This window comes from Mastigoproctus giganteus, chromosome 2 (assembly GCF_048544385.1).
Source record: "Mastigoproctus giganteus isolate SK-2022 chromosome 2, ASM4854438v1, whole genome shotgun sequence".
Lineage (NCBI taxonomy): Eukaryota > Metazoa > Arthropoda > Arachnida > Uropygi > Thelyphonidae > Mastigoproctus > Mastigoproctus giganteus.
The window spans coordinates 26,087,439-26,109,319 of NC_143576.1; the positions used below are offsets into that span (position 1 = coordinate 26,087,439).

General features: G+C 37.2%; 1 protein-coding gene across 3 annotated transcripts in view; it reads left to right on the top strand.

Moving 5' to 3' along the window:
* Rbcn-3A (rabconnectin-3 alpha) overlaps positions 1-21,881 on the top strand; it is a 980,796-nt gene that overhangs the window by 481,338 nt on the left and 477,577 nt on the right. For all 3 annotated transcript variants that reach the window (XR_016547873.1, XM_090388469.1, XM_090388476.1), the window contains exon 29: positions 11,174-11,230. Coding sequence is in view for 2 of the 3 variants with exons in the window: in XM_090388469.1 (XP_090244595.1) it covers positions 11,174-11,230 (57 nt within the window). In the remaining variant the exon portion in view is untranslated. The remainder of the gene's footprint in view (positions 1-11,173; positions 11,231-21,881) is intronic.

A 21,881-nucleotide genomic window follows, 5' to 3' on the forward strand; every position in this document is an offset into this window, starting at 1 on the left:
GCCTTATGCACCTCAATCAGATCACCCTGCTGGTGCTTAGTCTCAAGACACTGTAATTTGCAGAACTTAAGCCTTTCTTCATAAGACACCAGAGGTGGAACCCGGAATCTGAGAAAGGAAGATATGGTTGGTAAAGTGGAGTATTGAGCAGTGGTCAAGTTCTTGCATTTGCAGGGCAAGAAAGCTCAGGAAATTGACGAAGAAATGAGAGCTGTGTATGGGCAGAATTTTCCATCCAATGACACTGTAAAAAAATGGAAACGGGATTTCCTGTGCGGTCATACAAGTGTTTTTGATGAGCCAAAAGAAAGAAAGCCACCAACATCCACAGAGAGTGATATGATTGCAAAGGTTAAACAACTGGTGCTGAGTGCCAGACATGTGACAATTAATTTCATCACCAATGCAGTGGGAATTAATTATGTGCCTGCCCACAGCATTTTACATGACCATCTGCTGATGCCTTCTATGTAACAATGTCGAATGCAATGTTTGGCTTCGAACTACTGCATCACATAAAGTGCATTAGTTGTCTCACGGTAGCAGGGGTTCCCCTCCCCCATCTCCGCGTTTACTGCAGCATAGTGTGGCTTCAAACTACTACAGCACCCAACCTATTTTCCTGACCTAGCACTGTCAGACTTCTTCTTGTTACAAGAAGTGAAGAAACCATTGTGTGGACCCCGCTTTGATTCATTTGTTGAAGTCATCAGTGAAGTGGAATCGTGGTTTCAGGCAAAAAGTGCAGACTTCTATGATCATGGCATTAAACAACTGATCCATGGATGGGAGAAATGTGTGAAATGGGAGAAATGATCCATGGAGAATAATAGAAAAGGATTAAAGTTCATGTGAAGTTTCACCTTTCTATGGTTATTATTTCTAGGTAAGGTACAAACTTTTTGATACTCCTCATATGTCTATAAATTTTCCCACAGTCTAAGCCCTGAATCTTTATTAAACTCTTTCTTACCTTACTTTCTCTCTCTCTTAATAACTGCAGTTAAATACGCTAACCGTCTATGACTAAAACTTTATCAAAATTATTATAAAATAAGACAGGATAAAATTTGTTGTAAAAATAAAATAAAATACACTGATGACTGTAAAGATAGCATTAGCATTAATTGCGGTATATGATGCAAGAAAGCAAGCTTATGTAGCATCAGCCCCAAAAAAAAAAAAAAAAAAAAAAAAAAACTCCTCCCATTTCAACCATCTATTCATTCCAAATGCTTGTCCAGCTCAGCCTTAAATTTATTTAGGCTGTCAACTTCCACAAGGAAGTCTGTTCCAGCAATCAACTATCTGGCAAATTTCCACACATTTATTCTACAAATCTCTTTTCTCAATTGAATCTATGTCCTCTCAGGTTCTTAACCTGAACAAGAGGAAGAATCCCATCAGCATTGAGCTTGCTCAACCCATTCAAGGCCTTATACACCTCAGTCAAATCACTTTGCATGTGTCTAGCATCCAGGCTCTGCAATTTTCAGAACTTAAGCCTATCTTGGTAAGAGCATCCCTTTGTTCCCCTAACCAATCTTATTGCCCTTCTTTGTACTCGTTCTAGCAATCTACATTCTTCCTAAAATGAGGTTTCCATATCGGTACACGGTACTCAAGGTGTGGCCTGACCATTGCCTTATACAGTAGGATAATTATCTCCTTGTCTCTGCTAGCAAAATTCCTATATATCATTGACAAAACTCCATGACCTGCTATGGCAGCCTGTCTGCACTGCTCAGAGAACTTCATATCTGACTTCACAATTACCCCACAAGTCTTTTTCACTCTCCACTTCCCTGAGCTTAGTACCATACAGTTGGTATGTTTCTTTTGGGTTACTGCTACCTATATGTAGTACTTTGCATTTGTCAATGTGTTAAACTTCATTTGTCCCCTGTCAGCTAATCTGCTCAACTTTTCCAAATCCTGTTGTTGTAGCCTACTATCATTACTGTCACCAACAACATTGTAGCAACTTGCCCTTAATGCCATACTGCTCCAATTTGTGCAGAAGTCTTCCATGTGCACCAATATCAAAAGCTTTCCTGAAATCCAACTATATCAAATTTTTTTTTTTTTTTTTTTTGCATCCAGTTCCTTTGTGACCATCATAGTAACCAATGAAATTGGTCAGACAAGACTTCTCCTTAGCAAACCCATGTTGTGTCATAATTATTACTGTTGCCTTGTCTAGATGATAGATAATGTATAAAATATTATATTATATAAAATATAAATCATAGATTAAAATAAAATATGTGAAATTAAAAGCAATAAAAACAACTATAGCTTTCAAATGCGACCACCTCCTTTATCACCAGTAAAATTTAACTGTCAAGGCAAATCCTTAAATAACATCAGCATCGTGGCTTGCAACGTGTGTCACTGTAGGAGCATGGGCATTATTCTCTACTTTAGCATGGAGACCGGCAGTGACTTGGGAGCATGCTAGGCAGAACCGTTGATCCCATCTAGGAATTATTGTTTCAAAGCGGGTGAATACGGAATCTCTATTGATAGTATTATGTTCCAAAGAACAACTCTGCAAGCTCTCAAGCCATTTGCAGTTCCAATATATATATATATATATATATATATATATATATATATATATATATATATATATATATATATATATATGTGTGAATGATCAATGATGACGGCATCGCCTTCAGAAATTTGCTGGTTATCCTCCCAGAAATGTTCATTGTTGATCGTTCACATCGGTATGAACTACACTTGGCCCAAGAGTTTGCAGATTTGTTCTTCGGAACATAATACCATCAATAGAGATGTGGGAGTCTGTATTCATCCTCTCTTTGAAACCGTAATTCTTTGACAGGATGGATGGTTCTGCCTGGCACACTCCCAAGCCATTCTGGTCTCCATGCAAGTGTGGAATAATAATGCTCATGTTCCTATGGTAACACATGATGCAAGCAATGATCCTGCTGATGTTATTTAAGGAAATGCCATGACAGTTAAGCTTTACTGTTGATAAAGGAGACAGTCACCATTGAAAGCTATAGTTGTTTTTATCATTTTTAATTTCATATATTTTAATTTAATTTATTTTATTTTTACAACAAATTTTATCCTGTTTTATTTTATTATTTTAATAAATTTTCAGTCATAGACAGTTGGTGTATTTCAATGCAGTTATATGAGTTAGAACTATCCGAACCCCAGAAGCCTATTTGAAGAATTACCTTACTCCCCCCCCCCCCGCAAAAAAAGGAAAAGAAACATGATTACAGAGCTAAATGTATTTGCCTTTACTAATTGCAGAATGCACATTGTCTTATGCTAATACAGTTTTGAGTGATTTACTTTTTCTCTTTTGTTAATTAACCGTGTTAGCCTTGTCATTATCACAGAATTGAAACTCAGTTTTCCTTTGTGAAACAATATTGCAAAACATTATTTATTGTACAAATACAAAAGGATAGCTGGAATAGGACCAGGGTCTCTCTTCCAGGGCAAAAGTTAATGATGTTGTAGAGCAGTTATCTTTTAAGGGCACAGAAAGGCAATATTGTTATACCTGGTGACGCTAATGATATTAAGAATAGGAGATCCGAGGATTTACTTAAAAAGTGAAATGTGATGTTAAAAAAAAATTGTGAATTAGGATTAAATTTGAAAGTGTCTGTAATTCTGCCCAGACATGACAAGATTTTTCTCACCATGGTCTATGCTTGTTAAAAGGAGACACTGTTTTTACATGGATGGGATACACTTAAAAAGAAGGTATGCAAGAATTGGCTGATGCTAGCGAGGCACTGTTATGTGGGCTGGAAAACTATTAAATGGGGGGGAAGTTAATTCACAGACTAATAATTTTATAGTAGCTGTAAGCTGAGGTGAAATTAATCCTTGTGTTGCTTCATTTGGGGCATACATCATCCAAGAAAACAAGGCATGGTGAAATACAGGACTTCCTGACAGTAATCTCATGTAATTGGCTGTCCTCATGGGACAGCCAATTACATGAGATCTGTTAGGATTACTAGTAAAAATCAGATGCACATATACATCTCTGCACACTAATGCCAGGAATACAGTAAATAAATGAGAAATCTGAAGTTAATTAAGTGATCAGATGTGGATATTGTAAGATATCAGAAACATGATGCCAGTCAGATGTAGGAGAAGTGGAACTTGAATATGGAGAGTGCAATGTTTGCAGAAAGGACAGGGCAAAGGGGAGGACAGGAGAAAAGGAAGACATATTTTTGGTTAAGAAGCACATAAACTCTAAGGTAATGCACCCACTTGATATAGATGGATATAATGCTGTCAGTTTTGTGTGACATAAGCACTGGAAAAACGAAAATGAGGGTAGAGGTGTGTGTTATAGGCCGAATGGCTGAGATGAGTGCTACACTGGCAAATGGAATAGGTGAGTAAATGAAAAGGTCTTGTGATGAGGGACTTCAACATTCCAGATACTGAGTGGAAGTAATGGATTGCTTATTTTCACAGTAGCAGAACATTTCTATATTTATTGGATGACTGCTCTCTCCACTAGCACATTACAGAGGCAACAAGGGAAAGCAGTATTCTTAATGTGATTATGAGCAATGATTCTTTGTGCATTGAGAATGTGCAGATAAAAGAACCACAAAGTAGCAATGATAACAGTGTATTGATCTGGGAATTTACATGAAGATGTAATTATTGCTAACAGAAGGGATTTTGCTTTGTTAAGGATGGCTACACGATCTACTACAAAGGTGATTACAGTGGTTTATAATGGTTTAGATATGAATGTCATAGCTATCGATGATCTTGTTCCAGTTGCTAACAAACTGAATAAATATTTTTCATTTACATTCACACTTGAAGAACTGTTTAAGGATGAATATACCAGAAGTAGACCAGGAGCTAAGTGATTTTGTGATAATTGAAAGGAAAATAGAAGATAAATTGTTGAAGCTAAAAGTAAATATGGCTCCTGTGGCTCATGGCATCTATCCAATTATACAGGGCAATTCAAAAAAGAATTATATGTTTTCATATGTTTATTCTGAAGTTGTTGAAAGCTTACACTTTTCTAAAGTTGTATTTGTTAATGTCATATAATTTATATATATATTTTTTTTTGAACTCTCTTCAAAAAGGACCGCAAAATTATTTATAAAATGATAAACTATCTAAAATATTCTTTTAGCACCATTGTGCACAGGTATATCAAGGACTGGAAATATTGAGCACTTAAACCTGTAGGAGTGAAATCTGCCTTTAGCTTCTTAAAGTAACAGCTATTAGTAAAAGTTTAGTACAAGGAGTTGCAGAAATGGCAAAAACGAAATTGTCCTGTGTTTACGATTCTTGTTATTTTTTTCGTAGTACTTTCTGTTCTGCTTTTTCAGTCTCTCTAAAGAGAGCAGAACTGGTAAATTAGCATTAGTAGAGGCATATGATGCAAAAAAGAAAGCTTATACATCATCAGCCAAAAAAAAAAAAAAAAAAAAAAAAAAATCTCCCATTTCACCCCTCCATTCATTCTAAATGCCTGTCCAGCTTAGCCTTAAATTTATATAGGCTATCAACGTCCCCAACAAAAGATGGAAGTCTGTTCCGCCATTCAACTGCCCGCTGGCTAAAGGGAAATTTCGACACATCTATTCTATAACTGTCTTTCCTCAATTTGAATCTGTGCCCTCTCAGGTTCTTAATGTGAGCAAGACGAAGAATCCCATCAGCATTCAGCTTGCTCAACCCATTCAAGGCCTTATACACCTCAATCAGATCACCTCGCAGGTGCCTATTCTCTTGCAATTTGCAGAACTTAATCCTTTCTTGGTAAGGTTCTCTTACCAAGGTTCCCTTCACTTAAGGTTCCCTTCACCAATCTTGTTGCCCTTCTTTGTACTTGTTCTAGCAACTGTACATCCTTCCTAAACTGAGGCCTGAAGACCTGTACACAGTACTCTTGGTGTGACCTGACCATTGCCTTGTATAATGGGATAATCACGTCCCTGCTAGCAAAATTCCTATATATCATTGACAAGACTCCATGATCTTTCCTGGCAGCCCATCTGCACTGCTCAGCAAACTTCATATTTGACTGCACAATTACCCCCATGGTACATTTCTCTTTGGTTATTGCTACCCATATGCAGTACTTTGCATTTGTCAATGTTAAACTTCAGTTGCCGCTTCTCATCCCATTTACCTACAGTCAGTCCTCATATAGCACAATAGTTGTGTTCCTAGAAACTCTTGTGCAATGCAAAATCGTGCAATATAAATAATAGGCCCTATGGAAAAATAGGGTTAGGTGCCCACCACCCAAGATTGAACACACATTTGTAACTAAAACATTACCAAACACAATAAATAGTCGTAATAAAATATTTACGTGTTTTATTACGACTATTAGGTAATAAAATATTGCTAATGCTTTTGCTTCTATCGTAAGCAAACTTGTTCTTTGTTTAATCTTCTATCCAAACAGATGACAGCCGTTCCATCTCTTCCAATTCTTTGTGTCTTGATCTAATGGATTTTATCACACTTTGAGTTGTTCCTGCTATGAAAGTTGTTTTTATTTTCTCTGCATTCTTTCTAATTATCGGCGTTGCTTCATTTAGATTTCATATTTTTTTCTCTATCGACAGAGGCAGACTGGCCATAAGCCTTACTGGGGAAACCCTAGTTGGTCAGAGGCCCGAAGACGATGGAGCCGGTGTGATTTTGGCCATAAACACTAGTATAAGGCCACTACAAATTTTCCCTGGTAAGAATTTTTGACCCAGTCCACCTTTGTCTATCAATATTGCTTTTCTTTTTCTCTCTGAATCTAGTGTCTTCACCAGGACGCTTCCTTTTCACACCTTTAAAGAATTTTACTCATTTTTAGGGAATAAAGCAAAATTACAAAACGAGGAGGAACGATTGATACACATGAACAAAGCTACGCACATGTAGCAGCTGAATAAACAACACCGTAAAGGGACAGACACTATTAACACCTCACTAGCTCGCATTTTACTAAAGCACATTTCTTGAGATCACTACCATAAAACAATAAAAACAATTTCCAGTTGCGTTTCTGCTTGTGGAATCTGTTATAAACTGGTAGTAAACTGGATCTAATTGCATTTGCGATAATACGATAGCTGGAATTGTGTGGGTTTTTACATTACTAGGGTGAAATGTGTTTCCCCCTCACTGATATAAAAAACAAAAATACATTTTTAGAATCTTCTCTTCATTCCTATCCTGTTGCGTTCAGTTTGGGTGGATTCCGCATTGGACTTCTATTTCTTGTAAACACAAAGGTGAATCATGCATAAGCGAATTCGGTTCGTGTTATATACGATATTCACCCCCCCCTATTTATTAATCGTGTATGATCTAATTCGTGTAATGTAAACCCGTGTTATACAAGGACTGACTGTTTCTTATCTAGATCCACTTGGAGTAGCATACTGTCTTTACTGTCGTTAACAACCGTGCCATCCTTTGGATCATCTGAAAACTTGGACATTAAACCTGATATACCTTCATCAGTATCATTGGTAAATATACAAAACAACAATGGGCCCAACACCGAACCTGGGGAACTCCACTAATAACATTTGTCCATGAAGAGCAGTGTCCACTGATTACCACTCTCTGTCTTCTCCCACTCAACCATCCCTTTATCCATTGTAGCAACTTACCCTTAATGCCACTCCTTTCCAATTTGTACAGCAGTCTTCCATGTGCAACACTATCAAAAGCTTTCCTGAAATCCAAGTATATGACATCAAAATTATTTTTGGCATTCAGTTTCTTTGTGATCACGTCATAGTATCCAATCAAATTAGTCATACAAGACCGCCTTTTAACAAACCCATGCTATTTCTTAACTGTTACTGTCTTGTCTAGATGATCCTGCAATGCTTTTTTAACCAGTGATTCCATTATGTTACCTGGAACACAAGTTAAACTAACAGGTCTGTAGTTACTTGTGTCACCTTTTTAGCATTAGCATTAGTAGAGGCATTTGATGCAAGAAAGCAAGCTTATGCAGCATCAGCCAAAAAAAAAAAAAAAAAAAAACCACTTCCACCCCCTCTGTTCATTCAAAATACCTGTCCAGCTGAGCCTTAAACTTATTTAGGCTATCAACCTCCACGACAAGGGATGGAAGTCTGTTCCACCAACCAACCACCCGCTGGCTAAAGGCAAATTTTTGAACCCCCTTTGTGAATTGCTGATACATTTGCATACCTCCAGTCGATGGGAACCTCCCCTGAGTCCAAGGACGCTCTCATAAGTATGGCTAAGAGTTTGCTTACTCCCTTTGCTGCCTCCTTTAATAGAACTGGATAGATCCCATCCACCCCCAGGTGCCTTTTTCATGTTTAACTTCAACAATTTCTCCTCCTCTTTGCTCTCATTTATTACAAAATCACTTAGCCCCCTGTTAGAGTTTGAACTTCTGGCACTCCCCTCATTGAATAACTCTTCATGTATGAATGTAGATGCAAAACACTCTTTCAGTTTATAAGCTACCTGAGAATTATCATCAATAATCAACCCATCTATGTTAAGTGGTCCAATCTGATTCATCTCTTTCCTTCTAGATTTTACATAAGTAAAGAATTCTTTGCTGCTTTTCTTTGCATCCTTTGCCAAAGATTTTTCGCAATCTGCCTTCATCTGCCTAACCTCCTTTGTGACTTCATTACAGACACGTTTATATCTGCCATAGGCTTCTGTGTCACCTGTTATTTTATATGTATCCCATGCATGTTTCTTCTCTGCCACAAGCCTCATTAGTTCATCTGACATCCATTTAGGCCTAAACCTTGAACAGTATTTCTAAGTTGGAATGAAAAGCTTGGTAGCCTCCAAAATTAAGTCCTTGAAGGCTTCCCATTTAGAATTCAACGTATCAGTTTATCCCCCTGTACAGAATTTAAAAACTGTCTGAGACCCTTGTAGTTACCTTTACAAAAGTAAAAGCCCTTCCCTTTAGCCTTGATTATAGTTACATCTTTAAGTAATTCTCACATGAGTACATTTGTGATCACTGTCACCCAGTGGTTCCTTTATCTGAGTTAGGTGATTTGATTTATATAACATAATGTTACTAATTTGATTATACATTTCTTTTTTGTTAAGGTTTAGTCTTGAATTAGTTAACAAATAGCAAAAAATTAGGTATTCTTAAAAGTTTTGTTATTAGAGCCTCTAGGCTTATAATGATCAAGCATTCAGTAGAGAAATCAATGGAATTTCCCAAATATATAGCAACAACTGATACCCACAAATCATAATGAAAACAGTTAAAACAACAAAAAAGAAATATCTCAACACACAAGCATCTAAAAAGAACCAGAAAAAGAAAAAGAGTACATTATCATTCAGAGTACATAAAGAGTACATTATTCCCCAAATTAGAAAACAGATTAAAAGCATAGCTAAAATAATATGGGTTATACACCATACAAGAACTAACACCATTAAAAATATGGCAGAATCCCCTCCCCTCTAAATACCTTCACCCCTCCAAATTAACCTATGATTAGCCCAGGAAGCCTTAACCACAGTTTTAATTATAAACATTCTTAATTTGAGAGTACAGTACAAAACATATAAATATAATGAATTGTAAACCATTTCTTGGTATATTGAGGCTAATGGCTGCAAAAGAACATCAGATATGAATACTATGAATACTTATAATAGTGTACATATTTACAGTTATCCATTTATTTAAATTTAATTATTAATCTTATTAGCTAAATAAATAAGTGGTGTAAAATGGCTAAAACTGTTAAAATTTAATCTTGATCCTTACTAATAGTTGTATTTACTATTAGTAAGGTGTTTACTGATAGCTGTTTGTTAACTAATTCAGGAGAATAAACCTTAACAATAAGAAATGTGTAATCAAATTAAAACTTTTTGCAAGTCAGGATTGTTGCTGGCTCTGGGGGAAAACTGAAGGGGGCAATTCTCCAACACATCGCTGCCTAAAAAAAATGTGCAAGCTGTGAAATGTTTGTGGGTACAGGAACAGGACAGGACATGATCTAACCAAGGAGGATGTCTTTGTGTGTGCAAGGTGAAGTGACTGTCAAGAAATTAGGCACCAACTTAGCATTCTGATGGCCATCTATGAGAGTTTGAAAAGTAGGGTAGATGAATTAAAATGGGGACCCATCAAATTCTCAGCTGCCTAACTCAGTGCGAGAGCTCACTCTTGTGCATCAGGCAACACAGTGGCAATCTTCAAGTCAGAATGCACCGGTTCCACAGGAGCTAGTTATTGTCAGGGAGACGGGAAATATGATGTGCAAAAAAGATAGGTGTAATAGAGCCAGGGTATGACTGCCAGGGGCAAAATATGACAACGTTGTAGAGAAGATATCTTTTAAGGGTACAAAGAGTGATATCGTTGTACATGTTGGCACTAATGACATCAAGAGTAGAAGATCTGTGTCTTAACAAGCACATGTCAATGTTGGAAAAAAATCACCAGTTAGGGTTAATGAAAGTGTTTGCAATTCTGCCCAGACACAATAGGAGGGAATATATGATGAGAGCCTTGTCATTCAATTCAGCCCTGAAGAGATTGTACAAGGCTCGTGGGGTAGAATTTTTCTCAGCATTCTGTGCATGTAAACAGGCATGTAAAATTACTTATTTAATTTTATTTGTGCTATTTTTTTTTTAAATTTAATGTAATAGGTATATTATTTAACCAAAATATTTCATTCTGCAAAAAGTCAAATATGGCATTAGGATTTTTGCTTTTTGATTTGCAATCTGTAATATAAATTTAAATGTATAATGATGCTTCCATAATCTAAAGCATCATTATACATCAAAAGGACTGTTTATTAATGTAAGTGCTATATTTTTTTAGAGAGTGTTATGGGAAATTTACAGTGATAATATTGCATCAGTTTGAAAAATTAAACTGCCACAGTTGAACTCTTGCATTCTTTATTGAATAACCTTAATGAATATAACCACTTTAGAGTTATATTAATTTCCCAAAGCATAAACAGAAATTAATCATTTGGTTCGGTGTATGATGTAATTTATTGTTAGTTACATAAATATTGTTGATAATTTAATTTTTCATTTATAGACTTGAATACTCAAGGGAAAGTTTTTTTTTTATTTTTAAAATTTTTTTTTAATATATATATAGTTCCATCCAGAGGAATGAAAGGACAGGTTGATGGTGTAAATATCCAAGTCTCAGCAGGTAATATTAAAACGTGATCTCTTGCATTTGAATCAGCAATTCAAAGCTATTTTTAGCGTATAAGTTAGTGCTAGAGCATCATGCCTATACTATGGCATCATGTAAGTCATATTATGAATACCTATTATGAATGAATACCATCATGTAAGTCATATTATGAATACCTATCATGGTAACAATGAGTTACCATGATATTTCACTACCTCGAATAAATAATGCTTCACCAATGGAGGATACTTCCTTTACTTATTCTCAGCAGATACCACAACCCAGACGGCACCATTTCAGAGCTTGTTGGCTCCGCATCAGCGAGTGAGCACGTACCCTGGTGTTACAGTGATGACAATCCAGTTGTGAAGTATAACTTCACAATTTGAGAGATGCCTGATGGTGTACAACTGGGTTGTCATCATTGCAATGCCACGGTACCTGCTCACCCACCGATAGGGACCATCAAACTCCGAAACAGTGCCTTCTGCGTAGTGGTATCCACCCAGAATAAGTAACAGTAATCTTCTCCATTGGTGAATCATTACTTATTCGAGGTAGTGCAATACCATGGTGACTCATTGTGAAGGTATTCACAATGAGATATACTTAAATGATGCATTTCTCAACTACTTAGTAGTTGGTTACATATAGACATGATTAACTTCTACATAACCTGAGGTTAATTGCCCTAAATGTATTATGTAAGCCATTATTAGTTCAGCGTTCATAACCAGTAGATGTTTTTATATACACACACATTTGGTGTTCGAAGAAAGTGCATCACCCCTTAATATTGTAATTGTCCAAATAATGTAAGTATATTGCAATATTTCTTACAGATTGCATCAGATAAGATTGACACACATAGATGATGATGTAATATTGCAAGAGGTGCAGTCATTCCTTGCTTGTGTCAGGATGGCAAGTTATGTGCAGTTGCTCTACACGAGGATGTTCTACCTGTCACACTGCTTAGAGTGTCTTGTAATCAGTTGACAATGAGTAGATTTCTTTCCAAACTCAAGAATACTGGTTCTGCCCATAGGAAAAAAGGAACCGGATGCAAACGAGTCTCTTTGCCAAAACAGGCATATTTAAGGCATAAGTGCTTCAAAACATTTTGAAGCGCTTATGCCTTAAAAACCTATAGTTTCTTCATCTGAGCTGAAAAGAGAATGGGAAGAACATACAGGAGTGGTAGCAAATGCAGTAAAAGTCAGAAGATGCTTCTTCAAAAATGGACTTGTAGCCTATCGTCATAAGAAGAAGCCCCTCCTCACACAAAAAATGAAAAAGGCCCGATTAATTTGGTGTAAGGAGCAGGTCAAATGGACCCTTCCCAGGGAGTGGAAGTTAGTTATTTTCTCAGATGAGAAGAAATTCAACCTGCATGGCCCTGATGGGAAACAAATGATTCGCTGTAGACGTGTTGAAGAATACCATCCAGACTCTATGGTGCCTACAGTGAAATACCCTACCAGCCAAATGATATGGGGAGGGGGTGCATTTCTTATCACAGAGTAGGTCACCTGCAGTTTATAAACGGTTCCGTAAATGCCAATGCATACCTATATTGGAACACAAATTGCTGTCAACTATTAGAGACCACTTCAACCTGCCAAGTAACTGCATCTCTCAGAACAACTCTACTCTTTGTCATCGGGTGAAAAGTGTAAATAGGCACTTCTGTAGTTACTTTAGCTTCATTTCTCCATTAGAGGTTTGACAATAATGTGTTTACATTTGTTACAGGTGAAAAAATGGTTGGAAGAACAGTCCATTACAACTCTTAGCTGGCCAGGAAACAGCTGGAACCTGAATCCTATAGAGAACTGTTGGCATCATGTGGAATTCTGCAATTGCCAGAAAGAAACTAAAGAACCTTCGTGAACTTTATAATTTGTGTTTGGGACCACGAACTATCAATTGATTATCTTCAGAAATTGATCTTGTCAATTCCTTGACGGTGTGCTGCTGTCATCAGGGCTAGAGGCAGTTCAACTAAATATTAGTTTGCACCTGATATTTAGTTGAAAGGTGCAAACTAAATATTAGTTTGCACCTTTTCATTTTGTTTTCCATTTAAAATGATAAATTGAACCAAATTGAGGGCTTCTGATAACATTTCAACCATAATTGTTGTGTTTCCCAAAACTGTTGTATAAAGGTTGTAAATGCTCATCTTGGAATATTTTGAGAGCGCCTGTCAAATATTACTTAGCTTTGTGTTAACTATTAATAAATATCTTTTGTTTATATTTCTATTTGTGATGCTAATCATTAATGTAACATACCATTGCGAAAAAGGTTAGAAATGTGAAATTCTTTGGTGATGCACTTTCTTTGAACACCAGTGTATGTTACAAATAAACTTAAAAATTCTTTTAAACAGTTATGGCAAAAACATAAATTGAATACAAAACTAGGAAAGAATAGATACTTTTTCTTCTGGCTCAGAGATAATTATTAAAAGATTATTTTGAAGAGGCAGTGCACATTAAGATCATTTTGAGAAAATTAGTATTAGTAATGGCATATGGCACAAGGAAACCTAAGGTCTTAATATGATAGCATAGCTTAATTTATTATGGTACTCACCTTTTTTTATAATCTGCAATTGATGTTTGAATAGAGTGGATGATAATTTTAATTTAAATTAGGAGTAAGTAAGTTGGGGTTTAAAAACAGAAGTTAAAATATGTGCAAGGAAGTAGAAGTGCACGTCTTCGTCCTTGGTTGTCAATATTAAAGTTGAAAATAAATGGTTAATACTGGAGGCCAATAGCCCATAACAACTGGCTTTCGTTATCCACGTCTTCAGTTGGCAATGATGGGTTAAGAGTGAACGCGTGTATTTAAGGAAGCTAAGTTCACATGATGCTCCTGGTTACATGTGGAAATCTCAGGTGCATGAGATTCCAAGCTGGTGCAATGTTGTAAGGTAGTTTGATATTTAATACTTGGAATGGCGGTGGAACCCATTCTATGACTAGGACTTCGGCCTTAAGACCAAATTTCAGGTTGTGCAGAAACACTCAGTCATTATCGTTGCTAAGTCACACTATTTCCTATCTGGATTCTTCAGTTAATCTGAGCCAGGCATCTGCCAGTGCTGCACTTGTTATTTTCGACTGAGCAAAAACTTAAAATTTAGCATGCTGTAAGTGTACAGATAGTTCGGATAATTTTTGTAAATTTTGCGAAGTGCCATTACTCTGTTAATATTAATAAAAAAAAGCATACAACTGTTATTTTGACTGCAAGGTTGGGGACGGAGACAAAAGTTGAGTGCTCCATATTTGCTGCAGAACTTGTTCTAATCTCCCAGCTTTCGCCACACCTATGATATGGAGAGAGAGTTCAGATCATATAACCGACTGTTATTTTTGTATGGTACCACCTCTTCAGTAGAGGATTTCCAAAAAGGAAAAGTGGACCATAAGCTACCTGAATATACCATCTGCTGTTTGGCCAGTATTCCACAGAGAAGGATTTCCTGTTCATGAGCCACCAGTGAATATGTTATAGAAGCTGATCAAGGGTCAAGTGGTGGCTGAGATAAATCACCTGAACGCTCGACAGATCCTGATTTTATTTCCAATTTTCCATTTGCAGAACCACACAAAATTATGTAAAACGAATTAAATGATCTTATAAGAGATCTTGATTTACCAAAAAAAAGGCAGAACTTTTAGGCTCAAGACTACAACAGTGGAATCTCCTTCAAGATAATGTTAAAGTGTCTGTATGCCAGTGACACTCATGATTTAACCCATTTTTTTAAAATGTAAAATAAACTTCTTATCTGCACTGACATTGGTGGTTTAATGGACTCACTTAATATTGACCTCAAGACTGGAGACTCTTTATATAGATTCTTCTAAATTGAGTTTAAAAGCAATGCTACAATGTACTGGCAACATACTCCCTCAATTCCAATAGTAGGCCATGCAGTTCATATGAAAGAATCATACAGTAATGGGAGAAGGCATTCTGGTCGCGAAAGAGAACAGTCTGTGGATTTTTGGCTGCTGTAAAGGGATAAGTATTTAGATAGTTTTACCATATTCTTCATTAATTAACATACTACATTGTGTATTTACAAAGATATTAAATTGGTTTAGTAGCATTCGTTAGCTTTTTATTTTGAATTTAACTTGTGATTTTTAGAAGTTATGACTCCGAGTGTTGGCGCCAATATCGAACTAGCCACCGTATTGTAATCGATAAGAAAAAGCACAATGTATATATCTCGAACTGATAGGGTAACGTAAAATGTAAAACTAGATAACATATACGAAGCAGTGTATTAAGAATCTTTTAGCTTAGTATAGTATTATCAATTAATCAAAAATATTTATTAATCTAATTAAAATCCATTGTTAATTAAACTGTATTTAAACAGAAATCATGACCCAGACTAGAGCTCCAAGGCAAAGATCACAGACTAGCAGGAGTGCTGTGACCCCGGGGAGAAACGAAGGGGGCAATTCTCCAATGTATCACAATCTCAAAAAATGTGCGAAATGTGAAATGCTTGCTGAACTTTCTAAAACAGGACATGATCTCTAGCCAAGAAGGATGTCTCTGTCTGTGCTAGCTGCCTAGAGTGTCAAGAAATTAAGCACCAACTGAGCTTTCTGATGTGCATCTATGAGAGGTGTAGGGTAAATATTAATAGGGCCCATCAAGCTCTTAGGTGTCCAGCACAACGGCAGAACTGACTCCTGTGCATCACACAACACAGAGGCAATCTACAAGGCAGAATGGACTGGTCCCAAAGAAACTAGTTATTGTTGGGGACTATTGTCAGGGAAAGGGGGAATATACTATGCAAGAAGGATAGGTGGAACAGGACCAGGGTATGTGTGCCAGGGACAAAAGTTGATGACGTTGTAGAGCAAATATCATCTTTTAAGGGCACAAAAGGTGATGTTGTACACATTCAAACTAATGACATTAAGAGTAAGAGATCTGATTTACTCAACAAGTACAGGTCAATGTTGAAAAAAAGTCGCGTGTTAGGGTCGATGTGAAAGTGTCTGCGATTCTGTCCAGCACAATAGGAGGGAGTATATGATGAGAACCTTGTCAATAAATTCGGTCCTGGAGAGATTGTGCAAGGCTCAAGGGGTAGAATTTTTTTCAGCCTGGTTTGTGCTTGTTGACAGGAGAGACTGCTTCTACATGGTAGGGGTACACTTAAATAGAAAGGGTGCAAGAATATTTGCTGATGCTGTCGAGACTGTAGGTGAGTCGGAAAACTGCTAGCTTGGGGGAATACACAGATTAATGATTAACAGTGGCAGCAGGCAGAGGCAACGTGATTCTTGCATTAGAATGAACAGAAGCATTGAAAGCAAGGCAATGGAGATTTCCAGGACTGCTGGGAGTAATAATTGAACAAATAAATACATCGGTTTTGTCAGGGTAACTAAGAGTAGAAACAAGTGCATGTATAGTTGCATGTACACCAATGCTAGGATGATAATTAATAAATCTGATGAGCTTGAAGTGCTAGTCAAGACATCAAAGACATCAAAAGCAGCATGGAAAGCAAGGCAATGGAGATTTCCAGGACTGTTGGGAGTCATAATGGAACAAATAAATACATGGGTTTTGTCAGGGTAACTAAGAGTAGGAACAAGTGCATGTATAGTTGCATGTACACCAATGCTAGGAGGATTATTAATAAATTTGATGAGCTTGAAGTGCTAGTCAAGACATCAAAGGCAGATATTGTTGGGATATAAAAGACATGGTGTCATACAGATATAAGTAATGCAGAATTGGAATTTCGGGAGTACAATTTGTACAGAAAGGATAGACAGGACAGGAAGGGAAGAGGGATTATGCTGTTAGTTAAGAAACATATAAAATCTAAGGAAGTGCATCCAATTGATGTTGGTGAACAATGCAATGTCGACTCTGTTTTGTGACATAAGCACTGGGAAAGGAAAAATGAGAGTAGGTGTGTGTGTGTGTGTTATAGGCCTAATGAATCTGATGAGTATAATGAGTACTTGTGCAGAGAAATAGTGGGCAATAAATCAGAATGTCTTATATATTAGAGGAATTTAACTGGAACTTGTGGGTTGGTCACTTGCACACTAGCAAGACTTTAGGCGCCTACATAGCTAGGTGGGAAGGAGCAACAGTGCATAGCACATGCTTCTTGATTAAACCGGGGTTCGAGCCCGTCACCACCAAATGCGGAGGATGCGGAAAGGTTCAGAGAATGACCACAGCATATCCCGGAGCAATATGGCCTTAGTTGCTAATGCTCCTAAAAATCAAAAAACAAAACAAACAAACAGCAAGACTTTTTTGGATTTATTGGATAACTGTTTTCTACAGCAGCATGTTCAATACTGCTGTAGAAAACAGCAGGGAGTGATTATCAGCAGTGATTATTCATGCACCAATGTTGAATTTACAGATAAAGGAACCACTGGGTGACAATGATCACAATGTACTGATATGGATATTACTTAAAGATGTAACTACTACCATCAAGGCTAAAGGGAAGGGCTTTTGCTTTCATAAGTGAGTACAAGGGGTCTCAGACAGTTAAGTTCTGTACAGTGGGATCAACTGATGATGTTACCAATGTTGAATTCTAAATGGGAAGTCTTCAGGGACTTAATCTTGGAGGCTGCTAGGCTTTTCATTCCAACCAAGAAATGCTGTTCACATTCAGGCCTAAATGATTGTCAGATTAATTAATGAGGCTCGTGGTGGAGAAGAAAAATGCATGGGATACATATAAAATAACAGGTGACACAGAAGCCTATGGCAGATATAAACTTGTCTGTAATGAAGTCACAAAGGAGGTTAGGCAGATGAAGGCAGATTGTGAAAAATCTTTGGCAAAGGATGCAAAGAAAAGCAGCAAAGAGTTCTTTACTTATGTAAATTCTAGAAGGAAAGACATGAATCAAATTTGACCACTTAAAATAGATGGGTTGAGTATTGATGGTCATTCTCAGGTAGGTGATAAACTGAATGAGTATTTTGCGTCTACATTTACACATGAGGAATGAGGGGAATGCCAGAAGTTTATCAAACTCTAACAGGGTGCTAAGTGATTTTGTAATAACTGAGAGCAAAGTGGAAGAGAAATTGTTGAAGTTAAAGATATCTGGTGAGTATGGGCTTGGCACACCTAGGGTCCTGAGCTGGATATCATCATTCTTCTGTTTCTTGGTGATTCCCTTCTACTTTTGACACACACACACACACACACACACACACACACACACACACACACACACACACACACACACACACACACACACACACACACACACTCTCTCTCTCTCTCTCTCTCTCTCTCTCTCTCTCGTAACTCGGGGAATTTTATATATTTTATTTTATTTTTTTACCTTGTGCAGCATAAGCCTCAGACTTCCTTGCACCATGTAGCTAATCATAATAATAATAATAAACATAAGGAAGGCACCTCTGGTGGACAGGATCTATACAGAAAGGTGTATAGATCCTGTCCACCTTCTTTTGCTGCCTCCTTTAATTATATTAAAGGAGGCAGCAAAAGAAGTAAGCAAACCTTTAGCAATAATTATGGGAGGTCCCCATGCACTGGGGGTATGCAAATTTTCACCAATTCACAATGGTGGTTAAAAAGGTGAAACAAGTAACTACAGACCTGTTAGTTTAACTTATGTTCTTGGGAAAATAATGGAGTCACTGGTTAAAGAAGCATTGCGTGATCATCTAGACAAGACTGCAGTAAAAGTTAAGACACAAAATGGGTTTGTTAAAAAGAGGTATTGTCTGACCAATTTGATAGGATACTATGATGTGATCACATAGGAACTGAATGCTAAAAGTAATTTTGATATCATATACTTGAATTTCAGGTAATCTTTTGATATTGTTGCACATGGAAGATTGCTGTACAAATTGGAGCGGTATGGCATTAAAGATAAGTTGCTACAATGGATAAAGGAATGGTTGAGTGGAAGATGACAGAAAGTGGTAATCAATGGACACTTCTCTTCATGGACAAATGTTATTAGTGGAGTTCATATGTTTTGTATAGTAGTAGTAGTAGTAATAATAATAGTGACATGTGATGTAGAAAAGCAAGCGTCTGAGCTTATGTAGCGTCAGCAAAAAAAAAAAAAAAAAATTTACACAACCATTCCCTCTAAATGTTTGTCCAGTTCCTCCTTAAATTTATTTAACCTGTCAACTTCCACAACAACAGATGGAAGTTTCTTCCTGCAATTAACAACCCGCTGGCTAAAGGCAAATTTCCGCACATCTATTCTACATCTGTCTTTCCTTAATTTGAATTTATGCCCCTTAGGTTCCTAATCTGAATAAGTTGACTGGTTAGTTTAATCAGAATTCAGCATGCTCAACCCATTCAAGGCCTTATATACCTCAATCAGATCACCTCATAGGTGCCTAGTCTCCAGCCGCTGCAATTTGCAGAACTTAAGGCTCTTTTGGTAAGAGGATTGCTTCATTTCCCTCACAAATCTTGTTACCCTTCTCTGTACATGCTCAAGCAAATCTACATCGTTCCTAAAATGAGGCCTCCAGACTTGTATGCAGTACTCAAGGCGTGGCCTGACCATTGCCTTATACAGAGGAACAATCACCTCCTTTTCCCTGCTCGCAAAATTCCTGTATATCATTGACAAATCCCCATGACCTCTCTTGCAGCCTGTCTGCATTGTTAAGAAAACTTCATGTCTGACTGCACAATTACTCTGATGTCTTTTTCATTTTCTACCACCTAAAGTGTAGTACCACACAGTTGGTACTTTCCTCTGGGGTTACTTCAATCCATATGCAGTACTTTGCATTTGTCAAAGTTAAACTTCAGTTGCCACTTCTCAGTCCATCTTCCCAAATTTTCTAGATCCTGTTGCAATAGCGCACTGTCATTTCTGTCATTATCAACTCTGCCAGCATTTGTATAATCTGCAAATTTCGACATTAAGCCTGATATAACTTCATCAATATCATTGAAAAATATACAAAAAACAACAATGGGCCCAACAATGTGGGACTCCACTAATAACATTAGTCCACGAAGAGCAGCACCCATTGATTACCACCCTCTGTCTTCTCCCACCCAACCATCCTTTTATCCATTGTAGCAACTCACCCTTAATACCATTCTTCTCCAATTTGCACAGTAGTCTTCCATGCACAACAGTGTCAAAAGCTCTCCTGAAATCCAAGTATATGATATCAAAATTATTTTTTTTTTCATCCGGTTCCTTTGTTACCACATCATAATATCCAATCAAATTTGTCAGACAAGACTTTCCCTTAACAAACCCATGCTGTGTCTTTTTTAGATGATCCTGCAATGCATCTTTAAACAGTGACTCCATTATTTTCCCCGGAACAGAAGTTAAAATAACTGTAATTACTCGTGTCACCCTTCGAACCCCTGTTGTGAATTGGGGATACATTTGCACATCTCCAGTCTGTGGGGACCTCCCCTGAGTCCAAGGATGCTCTCATAATTATGGCTAAGGGTTTGCTTAATTCCTTTGCTGCCTCCTTTCATATAACTGGATAGATCCTTGTGTTTAACTTCAACAATTTCTCCTCCACTTTGCTCTCAGTTATTACAAAATCATTAAGCACTCTGCTACAATTTGATAACCTTCTGGCATTCTCAATCCTTAATAACTCCTCATGTGTGAATTTAGACGCAAAATGCTCATTCAGTTTGTTAGCTACCTGAGCAGGATCAACAGTCAAACCATTGATACCAAGTGGACCAATCAGATTCATCCCCTTCCTTTTAGAGTTTATATAAGTAAAGAAATCCTTGCTGTTTTTCTTAGCATCCTTTGCCAAAGATTTCTCGTAATCTGCCTTCTCCCACCTAACTTCCTTTGTGACTTGATTAGAGACTAGCTTATATCTGCCATAGGCTTCTGTGTTACCTGATAATTTAAATGCATCCCATGCATTTTTATTCTCTGCCATGAGTCTCATTAGTTCATTTGACAACCATTTAGGCCTAAACCTTGAACAGTATTTTCTTAATAGGTATGAAACTTTTAGTAGCTTCCATGATTAATTCCTTGAATGCTTCCCACTTAGAATATGCTGCTGGTAATATCATCAGTTGATCCCACTGTACAGAATTTAAAAACTGTCTGAAATAAACTAAATATATTGATCAGGATTAATGTCCAAGTTTTCAGATGATACAGAGGTTGGCAGAGTTGTTAATAACTGTAAAGACAGTATGCTACTCCAACTGGATATAGATAAGTTGGGAAAATGAGCTGAGAAGTGGCAACTGAAGTTTAACATTGACAAATGCAAAGTACTGCCTATGGGTAACAATAACCGAAGAGAAACGTACCAACTGTGTGGTACTACACTGAGGGAAGTAAAAAGTGAAAAAGATCTGGGGTAATTGTGGAGTCAAATATGAAGTTTGCCGATCAATGCAGCAGGCTGCCAGGATACGTAATGGAGTCTTGTCAATGATATATAGGAATTTTTCTAGCAAGGACACGGAAGTGATTACCCCGCTCTACAAGTCAGTGGTCAGGCCACATCTGGAGTACTGTGTACAAAATCTGGGGGCCTCATTTTAGGAAGGATGTAAAGTTGCTAGAATAAGGACAAAGAAGGGCAACAAAATTGGTGAGGG